Raw genomic sequence first — 23,750 nt, forward strand, 5'->3', positions numbered from 1 at the left:
CACAATCTTGGTACTATTAAACGCAAACGCCAAATTTATTTCTATTATCTGTTTATTTGCTTAATATTTGTACTATTGATCGTTTTTATCTTAAAACTTTAGAGAATTTCGGAGACTCGCATAAATTTCTTAATGAATCGCAGTCTTTGACAATAAAGTTCGTATATGTAATGTAGGAACGCACCAACACGTATGCATGTATATGTGTTCTCGACGTCTGTATAATGTGCATCACTTGTCCTTCGTGCTATGCTAACATCTTTTTGTTTTATTAGTTAGAGAACAATTTTGTTTCGATAATCGATGAATTTCGTAGATAATACGTGTACATATTCAAATTACTTACAGAGCAGGTTTCAGAAATTGCGATACGGTCCTGATTTTAACCGTAAACCGCCTGTCTGGTTGAACACGCACCCGCGTCCCTCCAACGTGAACGAGTGACAGAGAAAGCTAATGCTTGCACACTCGATGGCAGAAACCTGTTCCTTTCGAACATTTTACTTTTTTTTAACCATTATTCTTATTTCTCCAAATACTCTATCAAAATTTAGTTATAGGTAGAAATACTGTTCAAACTAATCGACCGTTGCACATTTGTCAATAAAATTTTATTTAATCGTTTCCCTGCGAACTTCTTCCATTCTTTTTCCTCATTTCTTTCTTTATTTTCTACCTTCTTCTTTCTTGCACGCCACTCATTCTTCTACCCCCTTCATATTCTCATTTTGTCTCACTTTATCAACTTTTTTTCTATTCGCTTTACAACGATCTCTTTCTTTCTATCATCGCTTCTCCTTCTATCCATGGTCTCCCTCCTTCCTGTCCCCACTCCTCCACCTTTTCTATCTTTCATTACTTACATACATACATTAGTTGTCAGCACACTCTATACTCCATAGACAATACACTTTTTACCCAACTCTAAAACCATTGTTGCGGGAGTTTGGGATTTCGACAGGGAAAAATACTTATGCATATGTCGGACCTTTTTCAATTAACATTTTGAAATGTGGATCATTATTTGTTACGTACACGTTTCCTCTCCGTTGGATGTTGCCGTGTCTATTACAATATACTTGTACGTATATTCTATGTTCATGCAATCGTCGTTTTAAAATCATAATACCAATTGAGCCGACATATTTATTCAGAAAATATTAGATAGAGAATTGATAGAAACAATGCTTGCAATTTGGTGAATGTTTTTGTTCGAACACGAAAATTGCACAGCCTGAAAATTACTTATAAACGTAATGTGATATTGTTACATAAGAAGATGGGCCGACGATAAATTATGGGTGTAAAGACTCTTCCGAAGAGTATTTCCCACGTTAACATTACGAGTTTCGAACCGTGAACGATGCATTACAGAAATTTTCTCAGGATGTAGATGCATGAACAGCCGCATTAAGGTGCGAGGAGATGGAGAGACGAGGAGACCTCCAGCAAGCTGTCTTCTCGAAATACTTGTTTAGGTATGAGAAATTCTCTTTTTTTCGTAGATAAATAAGGGTGAAGACCAGTATTGGGACAATAATGCCACAGTCAGCAGAGTACTCGTACGTACACACTCAGGAGAGTCAAGTCCGGGGGAACGGGGGTCGATGGACCAAGGCGCTATAAGAATTATCATAATAAAGGATATTTAAATGTTATATCATATTAAGCTATGCTTTAATTCTTTCTCGTGTTCCTTCTGAAGCTGCTGTTGCTGACACATCTTCTATCATAATTTTTTTTATTTTTTCGTACTTTCAAAATTTCGATGAGTCCTCTCCGAACTAGATATATACCACTATAACATTTAATTGTCAAATTAACGAATCACTCACTCGAGTAGAATAAATGGTTCTCCTCGTTTTTTCTTTTTTTACGAATCTTAAGGAACGAATAACCTAAACTGTAAAACTAATGTTTGTGCACCAATTCAAACAACTAATGCTCTGTCGATCGCATATTTATTTTCTCTCTCTTCCCTTTTAATTGATACATGTACCGAAATCTCAAAATGAGAAGTGATCATAGCTAACGAATGAGGAATGAACTCTGCGCATGTGATTTTCTAGGAAAAGCTGCATGTAACTTAGTATAGCATTAATGACGTCATAACCGAAGCAACATGTGGGCGCTACTGTACGTACGAACGTAGCAGCATGAGCGTAGAGAACGTTTCGGTTAGACTGGGTGTGTTTACACGGTTCTTCGTGTGACTAGTGTAGTGTGGAATGTAAATGAACTTTCGCTTTAATTTGAAACACTTTAATAATTTTTATGCTGTTACGATCCGGTGGACAATAATGATACGAACGTCACGAAGCAGTTAACAATTCATTGAAAACATGGAGTACGCCAATTTGAAAATTTATTTAACGACGGTGATCGTGTGCTTCTGTTGTTCGGGCGTTGTCGGTCAATATGAGTGGCAAATCAGAGATTCGTTCGACGAAATTCGTTTTAAAATGGACAAAATCAACGAAGATAATTGTCCTATCCAGCATCTCGAAGATCTCTATTTACCGGAAGATACAGTCTCTCATTTACCTGATATCAAAGACATTAACATCAATCCCGTGTTCCCAAATAGGACTGCTCTGTTGCATCTACATAACATGGCACTCAGTAGATCGTTCTTTTGGAGTTACATTTTACAGTCACGATTTATACGTCCAGCAATCAACGATACGTACGATCCGGGCATGATGTACTACTTTCTGTCAACAGTTGCTGATGTTTCCTCAAATCCACACATAAATGCCTCTGCCATTTATTTTTCTCCAAATATGTCTTATTCCTCGTCTTACAGAGGTTTCTTCAATAAAACTATGCCTAGATTCGCACCAAGAACTTTCAGAGCTGACGATTTCAATGATCCAATACATTTAGAGAGAATATCTACGAGAAACACTTTTACTGTACAAGATCTTGGTGCTTATCCAAGGAGCAGTTTAAGCCAAGATTACACGACTGACTATTATCGTATAAACGAATGGTAAGTAAAGGATTTTATTAGTATAGTAATGTATAAATTTTTTTATGTTATTATTTGTTTTGATGCCTGCATTTAGGTATAAGAAGTGGTTACCAGACAATGTCGAGAAGAGACACGATACCAAAACTACATACCAAGTTGAAATCCGCTATGCTAACAGCACCAATGAAACGTTTACATTTCATGGTCCACCAGGTGCAGATGAATATCCTGGACCTGTTAGATGGACCAGACCATATTTTGATTGTGGTAGATCCAACCGCTGGTTGGTAGCAGCAATTGTACCTGTTGCAGATATTTATCCAAGGCACACAGGATTCAGACACATAGAATACCCAACGTATGTACAAAATTGTATTTAATAGTTAAACAGTCTGTTTAAAGTTGAATTTCAAAATTAACTTGCATAATTTATTTCAGATATACAGCTATATCCGTGATAGAAATGGATTTTGAAAGAATAGACATAAATCAATGCCCTAAAGGAAATGGAAACAGTGGGCCCAACAGATTTGAAAACACGGCAAGATGTAAAAAAGAAACTACCGAGGTATTAGATAAAACAAGACAGAAACGATGTTATTTTATATGAAAGTTATTCAATTTTCGTCGTATTTGTAGTGCGAGCCATTGCACGGTTGGGGTTTCCGTCGCGGCGGATATCAGTGCAGATGTAGGCCAGGTTTTAGGCTACCAACCGTTGTACGACGTCCATATCTTGGAGAGATTGTAGAGAGAGCGACTCAGGAACAATACTATAACGGATTTGATTGTACTAAAATAGGGTGTAAGGCTTCTGTTTTTATATCGTTAATTTTTTTTGCTCTTTCATTACACATTTATTAATCGTGACTTTTGATACTTTAGGGATACATAAAATGCCGGTGCAATGGGAGAAGGCAAAGCCATATGTCCGAGAAAAATACCTTGAGCGATATTACCACTATAGAAATTATTCTTCTGGGCCAGAAGCTATGAGAACCGAGAAAGTGAATATCGATCAAACTCTTAAGTTTATCTTGAGCGTAAATTCAAAAACTTGCAAAAGGTGTGTTGGAAGAATAATTCTAACTTCAATTGTTTCTTCACTTATATTCTATTAGCCGATTACGATTTCCTTTCTAAATTATAATGTACGCAATTACAGTTATACGAAGGAGGAATTAACGTTGCGCGGTGATACGGGTTTCGGCGTTCAAGAATTCTTTGAGAATGAAGCAAAAATGGCAACTAGATTAGCCAATTTTATCAGCGCATTTCTACAAGTGTCTGATCCACATGAAGTTTATTCTGGCAAGAGGGTAGCCGACAGGCCTTTGACAGAAGACCAGATGATTGGGGAGACTCTGGCTCTGGTTCTAGGGGATACCAAAATTTGGTCTGCTGGGACATTTTGGGATCGTAACAAATTTACAAATAGAACACTCTTTGGACCGTATGCTTATAAAACTCAACTAAACACACGGAAATTCAAAGTCGAAGATTTAGCTAGGTTGAACGATACAGGTGAAACATTCATTGAGATTATCGCAAAGCGACGGGGATCACTCTATAAAGTGTTACATTTAATTGTACAAGAAACATTGTTTTTAGATGAAGTCTATACGAAACGAAGCTATTTTCAAGTATTAAAACAAAGATGGGCAACAAATTTTGATGAATTGGAAAAATATCATATAAAACTCAAAATTAGGTACAACGAAACCGGGGAATATCTGAAAAAGTTCGAACACTATCCACATTTTTATAGGTAAGAATACGAATATGAAAATATAGGATAAGAAAAAACAAGATTTTGCTGTTACCAGTGCAAACTGCAAATTTGTTACGTCCTGTGAGACAGTGAATTTTATTGCGAACAATGTGTATGTAACATGTGACCAAAGGATAAAGAGATTTGGTGCATGAAATTGGGGAGCTGTAGAAAATTTATCTCCCAAAAAGGATTTATTTTAATGTGTGGGAACACATGTCTGTACAGGGCAGCAAACTTGAACCACGGCCATTGGACTAGTCCGTATTTCGACTGTAACGGCAAAGTGAAGAAATGGGTAATTACCTATGCATCCCCGTTTTTCGGTTGGGACAGTTTGAAAGGGAAACTGGAATTCAAGTAAGTATTTCAGTCTACATAGACAGTGAACGGGGTTGTAGTATGTGCATGCGGGATCGAATCCGAGGTATTCTACTAAAGGGATAGAAAACCAGTTTCACCGCAAAGAAAGAGCAGGACCGACATTGCATTTTATATTAAAATCTTTACAGAGGCGTCGTAGCTGTTACCATGGACCTGCTTCAGCTCGACATTAATCAATGCGACGATGTGTTCTATGCACCGAATGCATTCAAAGGTACCCACAAATGCGATAAGAAAACCTCATATGTAAGTTTATCAGATTTTTGCTTCTTAGAAAATTGTTGTGTAACATGTATATACGAATATTTGTTAATTTTCGTTGATCTGGTTCACTTCGATGCTGTATAGTGCGTGCCCATCCTTGGTAGAGGTTTTGAAACTGGTGGCTACAAATGCGAATGCAAGCAAGGTTTCGAATACCCGTTCGAAGATTTAATTACGTATTACGATGGTCAGTTGGTAGAAGCTGAGTTTAATAATTTAGTCAACGATATAGAAACCAGGTTCGTAAAGTTGTAGTTATCTAGTAAATATTATAATATACATTATTACATATTTCTGTTTCATAGGTACGACATGTTCAAGTGCCGGTTAGCTGGAGCTTCATCCATTGAAATTAGCTGGGTACTGTTAATCGCGTCGATAATAACGTATTATCTGTACAGGCGTTAATGACGTCAATTGTATTTTAGTTAGATGCATCTTTCTAACACGATTCCGTCCATCGAGATAAAATTTTTAATTCGATGCATTTACGATTCGCTAGAATCGCTATATAATCAATTTACCATTTTATATCAATTTATACGTGTAGATACCACCTATTGTGGAACTGTTGAGGATCTTAGTTAGCGTATAATATATACATACATATTAATCCGTCCAAACTAGGTTCAAATCTATTGTTTCTTTTCTATCAGAATCTTTGGTATGCGAAGAAACGAACTTTTAAATAAATGACATTATTGTTAAGACCAATATCTTAATATTGCAACTAACATTGCCACTGTAAGTTATTATTATAAGCACATTTTATACCTCTTATATATTTGATAATACATAATAAGTATAATCTTGCAAATTCGTTTTCTTTACTTCCCTGATCAAATGCAGATACTTATTTTCTACTAATTGTTTAAATACTAAAACTAAGAAAGTATTTAGCTGTGAAATATTTGATGTTATATTATTTAAATTGTACATAGTATGAGTGTCTTAAAAAGTCTCCATCAAACTTTGATAGAATTAAATAATATATGCTACAAAATGATAATAAGATCTTTGTACTTTTAAAACCAGAGAAATGGTAATCTCAAGCTTTTACCTCCTTCTTGCTTGAAAATTGATGCTTAATAAATCTAGCACCTTGCGTCAATTGTGCACCTTCATTTACAAAGTGACAAGCAAACAGAAGCAAGTTCCTCGGTTGCACCTTCAGTGCAAATCTCATAAACATTGCAGAATATAAACACAAGGCTGAAACAAATTTCTCAATTGACAATCCATTCGAGTACACCATTTGCTGTAAGTTTGAATTAACTTTTGTCATGTTTCGTTTGCAATTCGAAATTCACAAAACAACTAAACAATATTTTGTTTTTAGAAATCAGACTTTAGAATGTCTGATCATGCAAAACAAAAGAAAGAAAAAGAGTTAACACAATCATAAACTTGATGGATCTTTCGAATGCATTCAACATAAATTCTTATATTTGTTATGCGCGAGATTCGGAGAATTAATTCTGATAAATTTGTGTTATTTGTATTAGGATAATTAATAAATCATTAAACTAACCAAACGTCATTTTCCCACTAATAAATTCTGGATCTCTTCGTATATCGGCGATCGCAGCAATCGGAATGCCCCAGTTAGCTACAGGTCCCCAAAAATGTGTACTGAAACAAAATAGTGATATTTGTAAGAGCAATTTGTTTGCAACAAAATGAATATAGCGTAACACGTTATCACTGGTTACGTGATTGAATGAATGGGCGCATGCACGCGTGTACAAATGTTGTATAGCTTGCCTCGTTAAATAATCTCGTGTCTCTTTGCTCGACAGAAGTTTTTTTACACGATTCATCTTTTCCCTCTATTTTTCTTTCCTTGCTTCCCAATAAATTGATTTTCTTCGAAAGAAAGCGAACCTGCAAGATGCAAATCTAATATATACAAGTGACTTGGAAGAAACGACTGGGTATCAGTCCTCAGTTACATAAACGGTCGATAGTACAAACATTTCTCCACCAAGCAAAAAATCACTCGTGTCACCTCCAAGTATCGAAGTATGAACTTAAAAAATGATAACTTTTATATGAAGAATATGCCATTGTTCCTTGTACAGTTGTATTTATCAAATGTTTTTCTACCGTAATGAATTCGTTTCGTATCGACATTACACGGTACATAAGTATTTAAGTATACATGCAAAACATAATCCCATAATCGATAGTGTGCAGCGGTGAAACGCGGGACAATTTAAAAATAGTTATATGTTGTGTATCATATCACAATCGCTAACTATCGATAAATACCTGCGAAAACGAATCTTTCGCTCTATCGATTTAGAAGCGTCATCCCTGTTTCATGATACAAACATAAGTTTCCGTTCGCATGATCATTTATGAAGTATATAAAACAACTTTATACAAGTAAGCATTGAACGTACTTTTAATTTAAAGTAATTGTTGGAAGTATATACAAAAAATTCGATATATTAAACTGTCATAATACAGTACAATATGTATACGCCTCTCTGTTTTGCTTCGATGTCGTAATTACAAAAGCTGAAGAGAAGATGTTACAAAATGTACAACCACATACAATTATACATAGTTCAAAATCATCTTTCTTTCGCGTGTAAGTTAACAGATCTTTATAATTATATTGTAATTGCGTTACATACAATCTGTAAACTAATGAGAACTAAGCAAGAACATTCGCGTTACAATTAGTCGTTCTAGCCTAGTCGTATCGAGTCAAGTCGAATAGATTCGAAAATGCAATGCCACGCTGTGTGTCGAATCAAGGCAAAGCGAGACGAGGTAGGATGGAGGCGGACCTGGCCGGGCGAGACGTGAGACGATTGACGAGGGTTCGAGAGACGAGAGACGAGGGGACCAGAGACGAGAAACGAGAAACGAGAAACGAGATACGAAATACGAGGAGATGAGCCGAATCCAGCCGAACTTCACTTGGGCGCAAAGTTTAATCAACGAATACATAATAATGTTATAGTTTTTACGCAGATAATATTTAAAACTAATTGTAACTGTTTATGTACATACGTATATATGTATATATATAAAAAAAATATATATATATACATATAAAGGTATAAAAATATTTTATTGTCAGTACGTAGTGAGTAATGTCGACAAATCGATCAATAAATTGTCGAGTTTAACACGTTGTCTGCCTATCATTTACAAAAGTTTCCTAACTACGATTTGACTTTTTTTATTTCAGTCAAGTTTAGAAAATATTATTTATTCAGAGCTTACTATTTTATATAGCTAATATAGGTATCGATATATTATTTTTGTAGAAAACTCTCAGCCTCACAGTAAGAAATATTTCAAATTTTCGAAACATCCTCCGAATCTAATCATCTATACAGAACAATTATCTATAAAGACACGCAACGTGTTAACAGAGTTAAGGAACACTTATTAGTATCGCTGTATAGATTATAGACCCGTTCGTACATATAAATTATCATTGGATCTCAATCGTTCTAGAGTGACAACAGTTCGTTAATGCGATGGATCGGATGATAGTTATCAAAAGGAAGCGTTTGAAACGATCTTCCAATGATTGACAATTGTGTAAAATATGTAGACGCGGTGCAAGAATTCGTTTGTTTCGTTACATTTCGTTTCGTATAGTTTCACGATCGATTGTTTGTAATACCTGTTATAAATAACACATCAGCTATTAACAGAACATTCGTTTTAGTTATTCTTTCTTCGATTTTTGTGCCATTTTCACGTACACATATCTATAAACTAAGCTTACATATGCAAATTATGTACACGGATAATAATAAAATTAGCTATTATTGTGTAGCATAGGAGAATTATTTTTACGATAACAATAGTGAGTCCCTTTGGTATTTTATTATTTTCCTCGCTTCAATTTTTCTTTTTTTCAGTAATTTATTTTGTGCTAGATAAAGTGGATACATCGAAGTTGCGCTCTTTACCGCAACGTTCAAGCAATGAACAAATTTAATCAAATACTAAATTTTCATCTGATGAAAAACGAAAAAAGACGAAACGGCAATCACAATCACGATTACAATCACAGTCAGTAAAGCGGCCTAAAGACGATTAGTCTAGATCTACAGACATGTTTCTGTGATCAGGTCTCACATGGTCTTGCGTGAAACCATGAGGGGTCCATCCTATTACAGTCTCTCACGATTAGCGAATATTCAATATTCACGTCGGGTATTATGCATAATAACACGTCGAAATACCAAAACGGAGTTTCACAGTGTGTATACACAAAGAAATGTTGTAATTGTTGTGTAGCAATTGCTGTATCAGTCGAACAAGATGAAAAAGTAGGGGGAGACGAAAATACCACGATTTATAAATGAAAAGACTGGTTTTAAGAAATGGCTCACGTGAGACCTGGTCACGCGAGTTGTGCCTCCAGACAAATCTCATCGTCTTTAGGCCATATTGTAGTTACAATGACAAACACAATTAGAAGCATTTTTAACAACTGAAACCAATTCAATCGGCAGTATAGATTTTAATGAATAAAAAATATCCTATTTACATAAAAAACATAAAGATCTGATTTTGGTTCGTATAATTCGGGACCCGTGAATATTTTCAATGTAGCATACGAAAGGTGAATAAGGAAGCAAAAGATAATGTGTTTTTGCAAAAATATTATATAAAAAGTACGGTTGTATACGTCGTGTTACCGTTCCGTTCTGCGGGAAATTTGATACTCTCACTGAAATTGAAACAGCCATATTATAAATATTACAGTCGACAGATTCGATCAATTTCTTCGGTACAATTATATTTAAGAAGTCTTACTTGTTAGGATGTAGTTTTTGCGAATAATAAAAACTCTCTTACGTAAAACTATGAATAAAGCGATTTTTCATTACATTAATCATTTGCGTTTTTTTTTACATGAATTATATTAACAATCTCTCTGTGCATCCGATCTCTCTAACCGCCTGTCTTTTACCCTATTCGGAGAAGTTTCTTACACGTAATTGTCTGCAGTTATTCCGAAAAGACGCAAGAGACATACGAAACGAAAACAGTGTGTGACGCAAATAGTGAATCCATCAAGTGCACCACGGACGATGAAATTTTTCTGGGAACATGTCTTACAGGCCAGATCTCACGTGAAACTATCGGGTGGTCCGTCATGTTACAGCTTCTGACTGGACTTAATTCGCCTGCCGGCTAAATAGTAAAATGTAATTTTGTAATCTTTGTAAAAATGCGATCCGATAATAAGCTCACGTGAGACCAGATAACGCGAGGCATGTCACGAGATAAATTGCACCGTGTGCAGGCTACTTAACACAATTTTTAAAACTAAGAAATGTAATGATGCGAATAGAACGAAATTGTAGCGAACCGACAGGGTTAAGAGGGGCAGGGGTGATGAGTGAGAGCGTGAATTAGTGAGTGAGTGAGTGAATGAGTCAGCGAACAAAAGTGAGAAAGAGAGAAAAACGATGAAAGGAAAGAGATAAAGAAACAAAGATTTGACGATTAAAAGCTGCATAAAATATACAACGAACACATTACATCCATTCAAATGTCTATACAGTAAATAATTAATATTTAGTAACAATTATTTATAATAGCATTCCATGTAAAAAAGAAGAAAGAAGTTAAATAAGATTGATACATTTAAAAGCCATATTATTCTAATTATTGCAATATCACAGTATTTACTGAAATATACAAAGTTGTGTTTCCAATAGGCACAAAAACCAATTCAAATGAGAATGGCAAGTACATATTTGCATAACACATATATACATAGATATACACCAGCCATCGATCATTTACTTTCTTTCCTCCCAATCGACTGTAATGTTCATATTAGTATTTGAAATTGTAAATATATATATATGAATATATACGATTCACCGTAAACGAATTGGAAAACGTTTTCAAGAAATCATACAATTTTACGAAGGACCACAGAACTATAAAACCTATCTTACTCCAAGCTATATTGCATCACATTCTAATGATAAAATTCTAAAAATTGTATATAAACACACGTTAAATGCCCATAATTATGGATTTTGCGACGACCCGTAATTCTGTCCTGCTATCGTCGTGATTTTAGAATAATACGATACGAAAATTAAATAAATGATAAAGGATTTAATGGAGAAGGATCCGGGAAAGAGCTTTGTCAAATAGTAGAAGAGAACTGGATAAAATACGATACTGCCAAGTAAACCAAAGCAAAGACAGACCAGAGCAGAGAAGAACACTGAAGGGCAAAGTGAAGTTGAGTAGGGCAGAGAAAAGCAGAAAAGAGGAAAGTAGAGCACAGTAAAGCACTGTAGGATAGAATTAAGCAAACTAGAGCAGAATAAAGCAGAGTAAAACAAAGCAGATTGAAGTAAAGTAAGGTGAAGTAAAAGTGAAAGATTTAAGATGATTGGTGAATGGTGATAGGTGAGAAATAAAGTCGTATAGGGAATAACGAAACGCATGGACAAACGCAACATCAGCAGTAAAGGACAAGCGCGAAGGTTTTTGTTTTCGTTTTCGTAATCTTATAGTACGGTATATGGTGTTCCATTGAATCGACTGCAACAATTTCACATACCAATTCTAATTTCGTTGAAGCCGAAATTATTTCGAACAATATTTACAAATATCGAACAATCGAGCGCGAAACATCGCGAAACATTAGTTTATGTCTCGTGGATGTACGAAAGTCGATTGCAAAACTTGGAAAACCTAGCATCATACGTAAACGGGACCTTGGTTGTCGTTATCGTCTAAACTTATCCGACTAGGGTACGCAGGACCACCACCGTCGTCAAAGAATCGTCTAAACGTAAATTCAAAAAAACCATGGAACGGTTTCCCATTATTTAACAGTTCGTCCGATTTATTGGAATCAGATGATCCAGAATTGCGTAATTTATCGGGATCGACCGGATCAAAGTTGCTTGTATCGGTAGGATATTGTATCCGAGGTATATGAGGCGCCACTTGACGGCGCAACCCCTTTTCAAAATCGATACTCGCGAAAAACGGATGATTCTTTACTTCATCCGCATTCTTACCTAGTCGACGGTCTGCACCAACGCAAAGCTTCAATATCAAATCCATACCTTCCGCGGAAAGATTTGCCTGCTTCGGAATATGTAGAGTCGTCTCCCAATTAATCACCTGTAACCGAAAATTTATTCTTACGTGGACATGTGTCTTTTGCTTCTACTTGCTATTGCTTTGCAGAACTTAGTCTCTAACTACGTCAAGTGAACCCAAGTGGACCGAATTGAATCGAACTGAATAACAACAGAATAAAACTTAATTACCTTGTATTGTGTTTCGGCGGGTGTATTAGCAAGGAATGGCGGAGAACCGACCAACATTTCATACAGAATTACACCAACGCTCCACCAGTCGCATAATTGAGTATACCCTGTCCTTTGCAGTACTTCAGGCGCAATATAATTAGGTGTCCCGACCAACGAGTGAGCCAAACATCTTTGATGTTCTCTGTGCCTTCTACGTTCCAGTGGTTTTAACTGAATGCAACGGCACTCGTTGTTCCAGTCATCAGCGGGATCCATAGAATCTTGTTTTCCATGACCTGTTTTTATCATAACAACAGTCAAATTGAATTAGCTACTATAAGTTAAAATGAAAGATCTTACTCTATTTTCAATTAATCTAAACGAAAAATAATTCGTTGCCGGTGATAATCTTCTTACCGTTTTGTTGATAGTACTTGGAGTTATGAGTCCAGCGAAATCCCGTACATAATCCGAAGTCCGTCAACTTGATGTGTCCATCTCGGTCGATCAAGATATTATCCGGTTTTATATCTCTATGAATAAATCCCATTTTGTGTACACTTTCTACAGCGCATGTAAGCTCAGCGATATAAAATCGTGCCAGTGATTCCTTGAAAATACCGAATTTGATCAGCAACGACATCAAATCACCACCGGGTATATAATCCATGACAAAGTACAGATTGTCTTTATCTTGAAAGGAATAATAGAGCTTCACCACCCATTCGTTGTCAGCTTCTGCCAATATATCTCTCTCGGCTTTAACATGAGCAACTTGATTACGGTTCAATACGTCCGCTTTCCGTAAAGTTTTCATGGCATAAAACTGATTTGTATCGAGTTTTCTCACCAAAGTTACCTCTCCAAATGCGCCAACACCAATTGGTTTAATTTTCGTGAACATCGACTTGTCCATTTTTGCTCGCTTCAACCTGATGTAATTGGATTCTTTTTGCGATAACATTTTTCTCATTTGACACTGCGCTTCCGCGCTTAGACCTATTTTAGCCATTTCCGTTTCAAGCTGAAGTCGACGATACAACCGTTGTTTATGAGATTTCAACACGTTCTCAACGTGCTGTTCCATAAAGAATTTAAATGCCTGCGGAGAATAATTGCGGACTTTACAATCCCTGCGTTCTTCCTCTTTTTCTTTACTCATGTGTTTACGCTCAGGTATTGGGGATTGATGCTTGATCTTGTAAGGTGAAGGTGTACTACCTCCACCGCCTTTCGCCCCATTGTTATCTGTTGTATGATTATTGTTGTTGTTATTGTTACCATTGTTATTGCCATTACTATTTCCGTTTCCATTGTTGTTACTACCGATGCAAGCAGCCACGACAATGTTAGTAGTAGATGTGGTTGTGATAGTGGTAACGGTCGTACTGCTGGTGCAAACGGTAGTAGTGACTGTAGTGGCGCAGTTGTTGTTACCACTACTATTGCAACCAGGATTGTTGCCGGCAGCATTGTTGCTGTTGCTGTTATTGTTACTCCTATTATTCAGACAAGTCGACGCTACCGAAGATAAAGTTGGCGTTTCCATCGGGTGCTGACAACTGTCAGCGGGTGAATATTTTCTTTGTAATGGAGGATGATGCGCGGCGACTGGAGATGATCTCAGGCTCGCGTTATTCTCCATTGTTGGGATTCCACTGGGCTCTTCTGTGGTTGACGTCCCGTATGGCGGAGGCGGGAGTGGATGATGCATACCTCGTTGCGCTGCTAACGCTTGCATTGTTGTTGCATAACTTGGCGGTTCCGTGGTCGGTACTCCTACCGACACGCTTACGTTCATATTGCTGCCGGTCGTTGTTGCAATGTTATTCACTGGCGCGTATGCAGGCGGTGGTGGTTGTTGCGGGGTTTGTTGTTGTTGCGATTGCTGTTGTTGCTGTTGAACTGTTTGGTGTTGGTGTTGATGCTGATGTTGCTGCTGCGGCTGTTGCTGCTGTTTTTGCTGAATAGATGAAGCATAAGATGGCGGTGGCGTGGGAGTATTGCTAGTGGTAGAAATGGGTTGCGGCGAAGTTGGTGCGATAGCAGTTTGCAACACAGGTTTCTGTACCTGAGTGCTCTTAACCGATTGCATGATTATTGGTGGCTGTGTCTTGGCTTGCCGTGCGCCCCACGCCTGCAACGGAGTAGGTCTAGCCATAGAAGTTTGCGTACTCGGGGATATAGCGGTGACGGTAATAGGGCTCGGCGAACCAGCCGAAGTGGGACCGGAGTAGATTCCGGACGATGGACTTTTCCGATAGTCTTGCTGGGACTGCGTAGGGCTCTGCCTATTCTGTATTGAGACACTGTAAGATGGTGGCTGCACCGGCCCAGTCGACGAGGAAGAAACTATAGGATACGGAGGCGGTGGTTCAACTTGAGTATTAGAGTTGCTACTACCGGTCTGATATATACTGAGAGCCTGTATTTGCTGGGACAGTTGCTGTTGAACTTGAGGTCCGTTTTGAACGATCATCGGTTGACGACTATTCGAGTTATTGTTTGAACTTGATACCGGACTTGTACCCCTTTGCGGTAAATTGACCGACGTGGAAATAGGTCCGGTATTCCCTGGTGTAGTTGGTGGTGGTCGCGTAGGAACCACCGGAGCAGGAGACATACGTTTCAGCATTTGCTGCATATTAGTCGGCACATTTGGCTGATTGTAGGGTGCATGGGGCGGTGGTGGTGGTGGCGGTGTAGAACTGCATCTAGGAGGCGGAGGTGGCGGTGGTTCTCGTTCTACGAAATTACTCGGGGAATATTGACGACTTAATTGCGTGTGCGGACTAAGCTCCGTCAGATGAGGACTATCGGATCGCGAGCTTCCCGCTCCGCTATCCAACGCCGGACTACCACGTTGTAAATTCAATTCTCTTTCCAAACTGGGTTTCCTTATAAGTTTGGTATTTAATTTACCCAGTCCATTCAACGATTCTCCTTGTGCTTGTTTCAAAAATTCTACAGCTGCATCCAGACGCCAATTTCCCAGCTTCAAAGCTCGTAATGCAATCTCCTGTACATTGAAAAATTTGCATTGTTATTAACATCAAGATAAACAAGATTTCTATTTTTTTACAAATACAAGATAGAATACAAATTGAAAGTTTACAACTCACGCACCTCAGAGTAACCCATTGCTAACAATTGTGTTAATAATTGTCGTTGGTCAGATTTGTCAATGGTAGAACCAGAAGCACCAGAAAGGCCACTCAATCCAGAGGCAGAACTAATACCACTGGTTGTGGATAATGTGGATATAGTACTCGCAGCACTGGAACCTACTTCGCTCGCTCCTCCAATATTTGCGAAGGGCAACAACGAATTACGAATTTCAGCCAATGCCTTTTGATGGTATCCAGAGCCACGTGTGCTTGATTTATTAACCGCGGTTGGATTCATAGTTACCCATGCTAGGCCCGTTAAGACCTAGCTTTAATCCGGCTGTGACATATATATGTATATATATATATATGTATATATATATACACACACACACAAGCGCGCATACATACATCTAAAACATAATATTACAGCACATTCTTAGAGCGTTATAATGCTTCTATGGTACATTTTTATCGTGTTCCATACAAAATTGTTCACAGCCATTACGTCTTCCATTAAGATTTTGTGCTTTAACCGTATAAATAAATAATTTGATCTTAGTAGACAATTACATAAGTTATAGTAAGACAGTGTTATTGCTATATTAACGGAATTGTAGTAGGTATTAAACAAGTCCCTATAGGTGAAAACAATAAAATATAAAAACAGAATGCTTACTGAACCAGGCCGACATTAACAAGTCCTTGCGCAGTATCTTTTCAACGATTGTACAATACGTAGTGCACACAAAACGCATTGATTTCTGCAGCTAATGCCGGCAGACATTGCTGATTATAATACTATTTCCCAACCAAGTACTTGCGATTGGATACACTATGAAAATTACATAAATTTCAATGTGTCGATAGATTTCTAGATATGTTATTAATTATCCTATAACTATCTGGCATCATGCAAAATTGTTTTGAATCATCCATAATTGTATATACATATATACACATGCATATGTATACATACACACGCATACGTATACACATATACATACATATACAAATATATTTATATATATTACAATTGCATAGGCTTATGCACAGGTATGAATACACACATGACAAGTATGTGTGTATGTACTGGTATAAGTATAGGAATTGATGCTGGTATATGTATATGTATATGTACATATAATTTGGAACCATCTATTATCGAATAAAATACACTCGTATATGATCTTCACAAACGTTTCTCCGTATTTCTGTGCATGATGTCGAGATCGATCTGTAATCTAACCTATTCGTTAGACATCTAACTGATCATTTTAGAGTGTCTTTTACATGTATAATAAGCTACATTAACACACTTTTCTCGAAAACAGCAAAGCATTGGCGAAGAAATGTCTTGAAATAAGTTCGACCGATGCAACAATCGGGAGAGAACGACTTCAAAGCATATTCTATTCTCACGTTTCCACAGAATCCATGTGACGAGAGTAACGCGTACGCAGAACTTTTGCTTCACTATTTCTCTTTGAGATTAATCCTACGATATTCCGATACACAGTCTTAATTAAATCAGCAACAATAAAGAAAGATACAGCCGTAAATTACCAAAGTAACTGGCAGCCATTTTGAAGTGCCACATTCCTACACCGATTTGACACTCTTTTTCGTAATTTGCGGTGTATACAGAGCTTGTGCGCGAAAAAACAAATTCTTCTCTGTAATTGATCTTCTAATATTTTTAACATACAATATGTACATATTTCGAGATTGATAACATATGTGAAAGTTAATCTTTCAAAAGGTATACATATTCGAAAGAATAATCGTATAAGCATATTTCTTCGATAATATACAACTACAGTTGGCTCTTTGTATCAAATAGACGTCGAGATTATAGGAACCCTTTTCTATTCTTCTGTATTTGTTTAATGTGTTAATCAAACTATTTTCTATTTTCTATTTGTATTAGATATTTAGTCAAGTCTAATTTTCTTTTAAGGTTATGCTTTGCTGATAACAATTTTCTTTATATCTTTTGTCATCTTTAATTATTTCATGATCATCGAAGTTCATTCCTGTCGTAACATTATTCTTTTGGAACCGAACAGAACGAAAGAAATAAAAGAAAATAAGATACTATGTAGAAATCTAAATCTCTCGGAAAAATGTTCTCATTTTTTTCTTCATTTTTACCGTTACAACAACCCAACCAATCAACTGATTTTTCAGTTACGTTCAATCTTCGAGGACGACATATTTTATAAGTCTAATACAGACACAGCAAACGAGAAACTAGCGAAATTAAATTAATAAGTGAAATGAGCAAAATTATATTTTTACGGAATTATGCACTTTATTTTGTATTGTGTATACATTATGGATTCATAATGTAAAAACCATTAAATAATACTAAAATATTATCAGTTCTTGTATGTGAAATGTTTTAGCACATATGATACATTTTTATATACTTATGCAAAATAAAAAATTAATTTCTTTTATATTTATAATATAATCAACTTGCAACTGAGATTTCAATTCACAGTTTAGGCTAAATTTAAAAATTCATAATTTTAATTTTATTTTTATGTATGAAACAATGCAGTTTATGTAACAGTTTATATTGTAATCTTTTATATGAACTTATATACCTGTTATTAGATAACAAGTTCACATAGAATACAACCTATGTTACACCATGGTAGCCCATGTTATGTGTTTAACATCCTCTGGAGGAATTCCATTATTCTCCCGACAAAAAGGAGAAGGAGATCCGGTAAAAATAGTTGAGAAAAAAAATGTTATAATGATAATAAAAAAATTTGTGCAAGAGTTGCCTTGAATTTCATTTTGTTTGTTTGCAGATGACCTTTTCTAAAATAGCATCATTGAATGGTATCCATATGTTCCTCAAATCTCAAGATATTAAGCTCATGTACACTGATTTACCAGATACTACCATCATGTGGAAAGAATTCAATGAGAGTATTACTTTGATAGTCATTGCAAATGGAACTACAAAATACGTTTTAAATGAATTTCTTGATGCTGTTTTCGGGGCAATGATTTTATTTGTTGGCATAGATGAATTAAAAAGTGCAAAGAACATAGAAAAACTTAAGAGAGATATGCGTTCTTGTAGTCCACTTGTTGATAATTTGTTACAATGTCTTGATTCGGGTGATGGAATTTCTTTAAAAATTGATATCATCAATATGACAGAGTGTATTGTTTGCCTAGAAAATAATGTACTTCAGGTAATTGAAATTTTATATAAAATAGTAATTTTCTTATATATTAAATAAACGGTATATTTAAGACTTGTCTAGAAGGCTACATGGAATGTTTAGATTCCATGTATGGTTGCATTTTAATACATGGCTGCTTAGCAGTTGCCACAGAAGGATGGTGGACCTTGAATCCTATTGAAAGAAAGTTACTAATAACTGTTGTCACTATTGAAAATATTTGCACAATGCGTGACATTCCAGTATTTTTGCCTTATAAAAGTCCAAACGTAAGTATTCTTGCAAAGAATTGTATAAAAAACAGCTTTGTTGCAAACAAATTGTAAATATAACACAAAAGGCAACATAGGTGGCTTTCCGATTAGTGTCTGTTACATTAATCAACCATATAGAAGTCTTAGCATTATGTGGACCAAATCCAGAATTATCAGAGGTGGAGAGGTTGGCTGTACAATGTTGGAAAAATACTATCGATATTTTAAACAGCGTCGAATTATGCTACCCGAGGAATTTACCGATATCGATAAACTTGGATCCAGAGGCGCTTGGGTAATACTTTGAATCACATTCTATATATATAATTTAGATGAAAATCTATGGAAGAACACCGATTATATACTTTTACTCCCTTTTTCCTTTTTAGATTTCTTCTCGTGAATTATAAAGTGCAAAAATTTGTACTCTGTAAAAATGATCGATATGCTAATACCAGAATTAGTGGATCTCATAGATTGGACATATTGAGAACTTTTTACCATCAAGCTGTTGAAACATTTATATTGTCTTCAGAATGTGAAGATGATGCAAAGAAAGATACTTCGAAATTTGTTACTGCAAAAGAAATATATTTATGTTCAGAGTATCACAAATGTTATGCAGTTAAACATAATGATCAAATACTTTGTATTTTATATGCTTCTATAGTACCAACTCATACTATGAGATTAATCTGTCAAAAGATATTGAAAATGTTACTTACAGATAAGCAAAATTTTTGGTAAATAAAAGTATATGTTTTTTAACATTTTTACATTATGCTTGGATTCATGGTGTTAGTATAATTCTTCTTCCATTACATATAAACTTTTATACTTTATTCTTATGAATAAAACGTTAATGTATTTCATATAGATTCTACAAATATATATACGCACAAATTTCATTAAAAAAAGGGATAGCTAGAAAGTCGGAATTTTGATCATTCAAATATAAAACTATATTTTGCGGCTAACTCTCCGTTCTCCAGCAGATGGCAAACTTTCCCGCTACATATGTAATAATATGTGTGCATATATGTACATAGTTATGTACACACAATGCATATATATGTTTACCGTCGTAAACGTACAAGTCTCATTGATCACAAAGTATACATATGTACTTATGCGTATATTACAACCTTTTTCTACAAATTGGAAAAGAATGTATTAGGGAGAGATAGCTTGTTAAGGGATATGCACATAGAATATTTATATTTCTACGTTTGCAAATTATAATTCGAATGATAACTTAGCCCTGCATATTAGTTAAAGAGGTATAGATAAGAAAATAGTTGACATGTAACACATATATATGTATTACCTATGTTTCGATAAGGTATTAAAATGTGTTACAATCATAGTTTAAAACGAATAGATCTAATACGCTTTCATGTTACTTTTTAACCAATAATAAAAGATGGATAACAGTTTGACGGAACATGCGCTCGATTTAAAATCATACAGCACAAAACAGTTTTATGTAGGACTAGGACTCGCAATCAGTTCAAGTGGTTTTATAGGTTAGTGTTATCATGGATCTAGTTTCCACAAGTTATTAATTTTTTATAATCATTTTATATTTTGATGATCATCCAGGGGCCAGTTTTATTATAAAGAAAAAAGCACTGATCCGTCTTCAAAGATGTGGTGGGCTACGTGCTTCGTCTGGAGGTTTCGGTTACTTGAAAGAATGGCTATGGTGGGCTGGCCTCTTATCAAGTAAGTAAAAAATGTTTTCTCGACCTCATTGTGCGTAAAGCAATGTGAAGAAAATATGTTGAAACTATATTCTTGTATTAAAGTGGCAATAGGAGAAGCGGCTAACTTCGCTGCTTATGCTTTTGCACCAGCTTCCTTGGTTACACCATTGGGAGCACTCAGCGTTCTAATATCTGCAGTATTAGCATCCAAATATTTAAATGAGAAACTCAATTTATTTGGAAAGGTAAAAAAGCAATACCATACATTATACTGATATATAATTAAACGTGGATACATACAAATATTTTTCTTTCAGATTGGATGTCTTTTATGCATATTAGGTTCTACAATGATCGTACTTCATTCTCCCAAAGAAGAAGAAATTAGTACTTTAAACGAATTAGTAGAAAAATTAAAAGATCCAGGTTATATTATTTATATACTGATAGTAATGTTGTATAGTCTGTTAACAATTTTTTATTTTGGTCCAGTTTACGGAAACCAAAATATTATGGTATACATCTGTCTATGCTCATCTGTTGGCTCATTAACTGTTATGAGCTGTAAGGGTTTAGGATTAGCTTTGAAAGAAACCATTACCACTAATTACAATGGTTTCACTAACTGGTTGACATGGGTGTTTTTATTTAGTGTAATACTTTGCATCAGCGTACAAATGAATTATTTGAATAGATCATTAGATCTGTTCGAAACTACAATAGTTACACCAATTTATTATGTTATTTTTACAACTTTAGTAATAATTGCGTCTGCGATATTATTTAGAGAATGGGAAAATATGGGAATTGAAGACATTTTGGGTTGTCTTTGTGGTTTTCTCACTGTGATTATTGCCATATTTTTATTAAACGGATTTACAGAATTAGATATAAACTTCTGTAATATCAAGCATATGTTAAGACCTAAAAGGGAGTTACTACTAAACAATAGCACCCAATGGAACAATGCAGATGAGGAAAGATTAATAACAAGATTAGAAACAGAATTGGAGCATACATACGGTGCTTAAATAACTTTACTCAAACCAAATTTGATATTATATTCATAGGTACACATTTGTTTCATACAATATCATCAGCTTTATAGTATTTATTTTATATTTTTCACTTTAACAATTGACTGTTATCTACTGTTTTCATTTGTTTATATTCATAGGTTCCTATATCTGTACATAATATGTATTCTTTGTACAAATTTTTATTTCTCATACATGGACTACTATGAACGAAATGTATAGTTATAATAAGTAAAAAAAAGTATTGTGCAATTTGTATACTACACCAGGATTATAATAAAAAAAATATATATTATGCGCAGATAACTTGTTTTCTTTATTACTCCATATAATAAAAAGAGTACTACTCATACGAACCTAGAAGAACATAGTTATTTATGTAAGTAAAAAAATTAAAAATAGCACTTATTGTTGTGCACACATTCAGAATGATTACAAATACAACATTAACAGGATACAATGAATCAGAGGAATTGAATATTTGTTTTACATTAATGAGTCGACATCTTTTGTCATTTGCCTTACCGCGGTACTGAATTACTACTTGATATGTACTACGTTATGCGTGGTCATAATGGCGTTCAGTTTAGTCGCCTTTTCGTATATTGTGGCATTACTTGTTGATGCTTTTTTAATATTTTTTGCAATGTTCCATGTACGTGTACAAAATTTAACAACAATGTTTGTTCGTACATAGTATTCGACGGAGTCGCGTGCGAACAAGTGATACGAATTATTTCTAACCTATTCGAACGGTTGTCTCTTTACTAAATCGGTTGTATATTTATATTTCAGGTCATTACATTCGATGAATTAAAAACTGGCTATAAAAATCCGATTGAACAATGTAACAGTTTAAATCCGGTGAGACTGAATATATTCTTTGTCAATTTTCAAATACTATCACTGTTTGGAAACGGTATACACGCATTCTGAACAAGGTTTGCTTATCATATATTTACGTTTCAGCTAGTTATTCCAGAATACGGTTTACACATTCTCATCAATATTTTGTTTCTAATTAGTGGACAATGGTTTTCATTGCTCTTAAATATGCCATTAATTGTTTATCATTTATGGAGATATTATCACAGGCCAGTAATGTCTAAACCAGGTTTATACGATCCTACCAATATATTAAATGCTCAAGTTCTTACAGCACACCAAAGAGAAGGATGGATTAAACTTGGATTTTATCTCCTATCATTTTTCTATTATTTCTATGGGTGAGTTCCATCAACTTCTAAACCACTGAGAGACTTCTGACTAAACTTGTGCTTTTGTTTCTTTTCTTTTAGCATGCTTAGTTCATTGATTCAATGAGGACTCTATTTTCTACTATATTTTAAAATATAACAAAACATCTTTAGTGTAATATACTTCACAACTGTAAATCGTTTATAGAAAATAAACTTAACTAAGAAAGGGTATAATCTTCTTACATTGCAATTTCATAATGTAATACATTATGCTTCGACTTGAAATATTAAAGGTCACGTGAAGAAAATATTCCGAAGATATAGAAGTCTTCAATGAAATTTTATCAAGCGTCAACGATGCTCTAAATTCTAAAAAGAAAAATACTGCAATGAAATAATTTAAAACAAAACAGTGAAAGCGCCATAGAAAAGTGAATGGTGGCGCCATGTAACGACTATGCGACAAGGTTAGCAGTGTCTACGAACAGCCCTTTAGTAATTAATGTTTTCAAATATTGTGCGCCTGAATGAGATACACTTTGATTATTTTAGAGGATAGCTTGTGCACACT

At 35.2% G+C, this 23,750-nt stretch overlaps 6 protein-coding genes across 12 annotated transcripts; 4 read left to right on the forward strand and 2 right to left on the reverse strand.

The window, feature by feature from the left end:
- Positions 1–1,196: 1,196 nt before the first annotated feature.
- LOC144470627 (uncharacterized) lies at positions 1,197–6,223 on the forward strand. Its single transcript, XM_078182000.1, has 11 exons — positions 1,197–2,992; positions 3,069–3,332; positions 3,413–3,542; positions 3,614–3,779; positions 3,860–4,040; positions 4,140–4,498; positions 4,586–4,742; positions 4,974–5,105; positions 5,258–5,375; positions 5,478–5,632; positions 5,699–6,223. Exons 1-11 carry the CDS (start codon positions 2,343–2,345, stop codon positions 5,799–5,801), a joined length of 2,415 nt encoding a protein of 804 aa, XP_078038126.1. The 5' UTR covers positions 1,197–2,342; the 3' UTR covers positions 5,802–6,223.
- A 65-nt stretch (positions 6,224–6,288) lies between these two features.
- Positions 6,289–7,520, reverse strand: Mpc1 (mitochondrial pyruvate carrier). Of its 2 annotated transcripts, none has more exons than XM_078182017.1 (4): positions 7,368–7,520; positions 7,158–7,277; positions 6,925–7,025; positions 6,289–6,605 (listed from the first exon to the last, which is right to left on the reverse strand). In XM_078182017.1, the coding sequence occupies exons 2-4, from the start codon at positions 7,211–7,213 to the stop codon at positions 6,442–6,444; spliced, it is 321 nt and encodes a 106-aa protein (XP_078038143.1). In that variant the 5' UTR covers positions 7,214–7,277; positions 7,368–7,520; the 3' UTR covers positions 6,289–6,441. The 2 variants fall into 2 exon arrangements, with proteins under 2 accessions (XP_078038143.1, XP_078038142.1); XM_078182016.1 differs by having other exon boundaries at positions 7,158–7,292; positions 7,368–7,518.
- A 2,356-nt stretch (positions 7,521–9,876) lies between these two features.
- Positions 9,877–17,370, reverse strand: Wts (serine/threonine-protein kinase warts). 4 transcript variants are annotated; one of them, XM_078181999.1, is made up of 6 exons: positions 17,197–17,370; positions 16,454–16,609; positions 15,794–16,187; positions 13,085–15,686; positions 12,686–12,963; positions 9,877–12,536 (listed from the first exon to the last, which is right to left on the reverse strand). In XM_078181999.1, the coding sequence occupies exons 3-6, from the start codon at positions 16,070–16,072 to the stop codon at positions 12,105–12,107; spliced, it is 3,591 nt and encodes a 1,196-aa protein (XP_078038125.1). In that variant the 5' UTR covers positions 16,073–16,187; positions 16,454–16,609; positions 17,197–17,370; the 3' UTR covers positions 9,877–12,104. The 4 variants fall into 4 exon arrangements, with proteins under 4 accessions (XP_078038125.1, XP_078038123.1, XP_078038124.1 ...); XM_078181997.1 differs by having other exon boundaries at positions 15,794–16,303; XM_078181998.1 differs by having other exon boundaries at positions 15,794–16,114; positions 16,186–16,609.
- A 13-nt stretch (positions 17,371–17,383) lies between these two features.
- Fy (fuzzy planar cell polarity protein-like protein) lies at positions 17,384–20,020 on the forward strand. Of its 3 annotated transcripts, none has more exons than XM_078182013.1 (6): positions 17,384–18,124; positions 18,397–18,511; positions 18,600–18,992; positions 19,055–19,252; positions 19,333–19,532; positions 19,627–20,020. In XM_078182013.1, the coding sequence occupies exons 2-6, from the start codon at positions 18,434–18,436 to the stop codon at positions 19,982–19,984; spliced, it is 1,227 nt and encodes a 408-aa protein (XP_078038139.1). In that variant the 5' UTR covers positions 17,384–18,124; positions 18,397–18,433; the 3' UTR covers positions 19,985–20,020. The 3 variants fall into 3 exon arrangements, with proteins under 3 accessions (XP_078038139.1, XP_078038140.1, XP_078038141.1); XM_078182014.1 differs by having other exon boundaries at positions 17,385–17,536; XM_078182015.1 differs by having other exon boundaries at positions 17,387–17,536; positions 17,965–18,511.
- Positions 20,021–20,346: 326 nt separating this feature from the next.
- Positions 20,347–22,364, forward strand: Spict (magnesium transporter spict). The gene is made up of 4 exons (XM_078180237.1): positions 20,347–20,763; positions 20,840–20,962; positions 21,046–21,188; positions 21,261–22,364. The coding sequence occupies exons 1-4, from the start codon at positions 20,661–20,663 to the stop codon at positions 21,972–21,974; spliced, it is 1,083 nt and encodes a 360-aa protein (XP_078036363.1). The 5' UTR covers positions 20,347–20,660; the 3' UTR covers positions 21,975–22,364.
- Positions 22,365–22,440: 76 nt separating this feature from the next.
- Cni (protein cornichon) lies at positions 22,441–23,749 on the forward strand. The gene is made up of 4 exons (XM_078180238.1): positions 22,441–22,635; positions 22,776–22,844; positions 22,950–23,206; positions 23,279–23,749. The coding sequence occupies exons 1-4, from the start codon at positions 22,555–22,557 to the stop codon at positions 23,301–23,303; spliced, it is 432 nt and encodes a 143-aa protein (XP_078036364.1). The 5' UTR covers positions 22,441–22,554; the 3' UTR covers positions 23,304–23,749.
- Position 23,750: the final 1 nt, after the last annotated feature.

The sequence above is a fragment of the Augochlora pura genome, chromosome 5 (genome assembly GCF_028453695.1).
Source record: "Augochlora pura isolate Apur16 chromosome 5, APUR_v2.2.1, whole genome shotgun sequence".
NCBI lineage: Eukaryota > Metazoa > Arthropoda > Insecta > Hymenoptera > Halictidae > Augochlora > Augochlora pura.

Bases quoted from the DNA above. Each gene is read 5' to 3' on its own strand.
- Cni (XM_078180238.1), top strand. From the start codon at position 22,555: ATGGCGTTCAGTTTAGTCGCCTTTTCGTATATTGTGGCATTACTTGTT. The intron at 22,636-22,775 runs GTACGTGTACAA...TTTATATTTCAG, and splicing joins TATTTTTTGCAATGTTCCAT to GTCATTACATTCGATGAATT. The intron at 23,207-23,278 runs GTGAGTTCCATC...CTTTTCTTTTAG, and splicing joins TTTTTCTATTATTTCTATGG to CATGCTTAGTTCATTGATTC.
- Mpc1 (XM_078182017.1), bottom strand. From the start codon at position 7,213: ATGAATCGTGTAAAAAAACTTCTGTCGAGCAAAGAGACACGAGATTAT. The intron at 7,026-7,157 runs GCAAGCTATACA...ATTTTGTTTCAG, and splicing joins ACACGAGATTATTTAACGAG to TACACATTTTTGGGGACCTG. The intron at 6,606-6,924 runs GTTAGTTTAATG...AATTTGTTTCAG, and splicing joins TAGTGGGAAAATGACGTTTG to CCTTGTGTTTATATTCTGCA.
- Fy (XM_078182013.1), top strand. From the start codon at position 18,434: ATGGTAGCCCATGTTATGTGTTTAACATCCTCTGGAGGAATTCCATTA. The intron at 18,512-18,599 runs GTAAAAATAGTT...GTTTGTTTGCAG, and splicing joins AAAAAGGAGAAGGAGATCCG to ATGACCTTTTCTAAAATAGC. The intron at 19,253-19,332 runs GTAAGTATTCTT...AAGGCAACATAG, and splicing joins TGCCTTATAAAAGTCCAAAC to GTGGCTTTCCGATTAGTGTC.
- Spict (XM_078180237.1), top strand. From the start codon at position 20,661: ATGGATAACAGTTTGACGGAACATGCGCTCGATTTAAAATCATACAGC. The intron at 20,764-20,839 runs GTTAGTGTTATC...ATGATCATCCAG, and splicing joins CAGTTCAAGTGGTTTTATAG to GGGCCAGTTTTATTATAAAG. The intron at 20,963-21,045 runs GTAAGTAAAAAA...CTTGTATTAAAG, and splicing joins GTGGGCTGGCCTCTTATCAA to TGGCAATAGGAGAAGCGGCT.
- LOC144470627 (XM_078182000.1), top strand. From the start codon at position 2,343: ATGGAGTACGCCAATTTGAAAATTTATTTAACGACGGTGATCGTGTGC. The intron at 3,333-3,412 runs GTATGTACAAAA...AATTTATTTCAG, and splicing joins AGACACATAGAATACCCAAC to ATATACAGCTATATCCGTGA. The intron at 5,106-5,257 runs GTAAGTATTTCA...AAATCTTTACAG, and splicing joins AAAGGGAAACTGGAATTCAA to AGGCGTCGTAGCTGTTACCA.
- Wts (XM_078181999.1), bottom strand. From the start codon at position 16,072: ATGAATCCAACCGCGGTTAATAAATCAAGCACACGTGGCTCTGGATAC. The intron at 15,687-15,793 runs GTGCGTGAGTTG...TTCAATGTACAG, and splicing joins TAGCAATGGGTTACTCTGAG to GAGATTGCATTACGAGCTTT. The intron at 12,537-12,685 runs GTAATTAAGTTT...TTTCGGTTACAG, and splicing joins CCGCCGAAACACAATACAAG to GTGATTAATTGGGAGACGAC.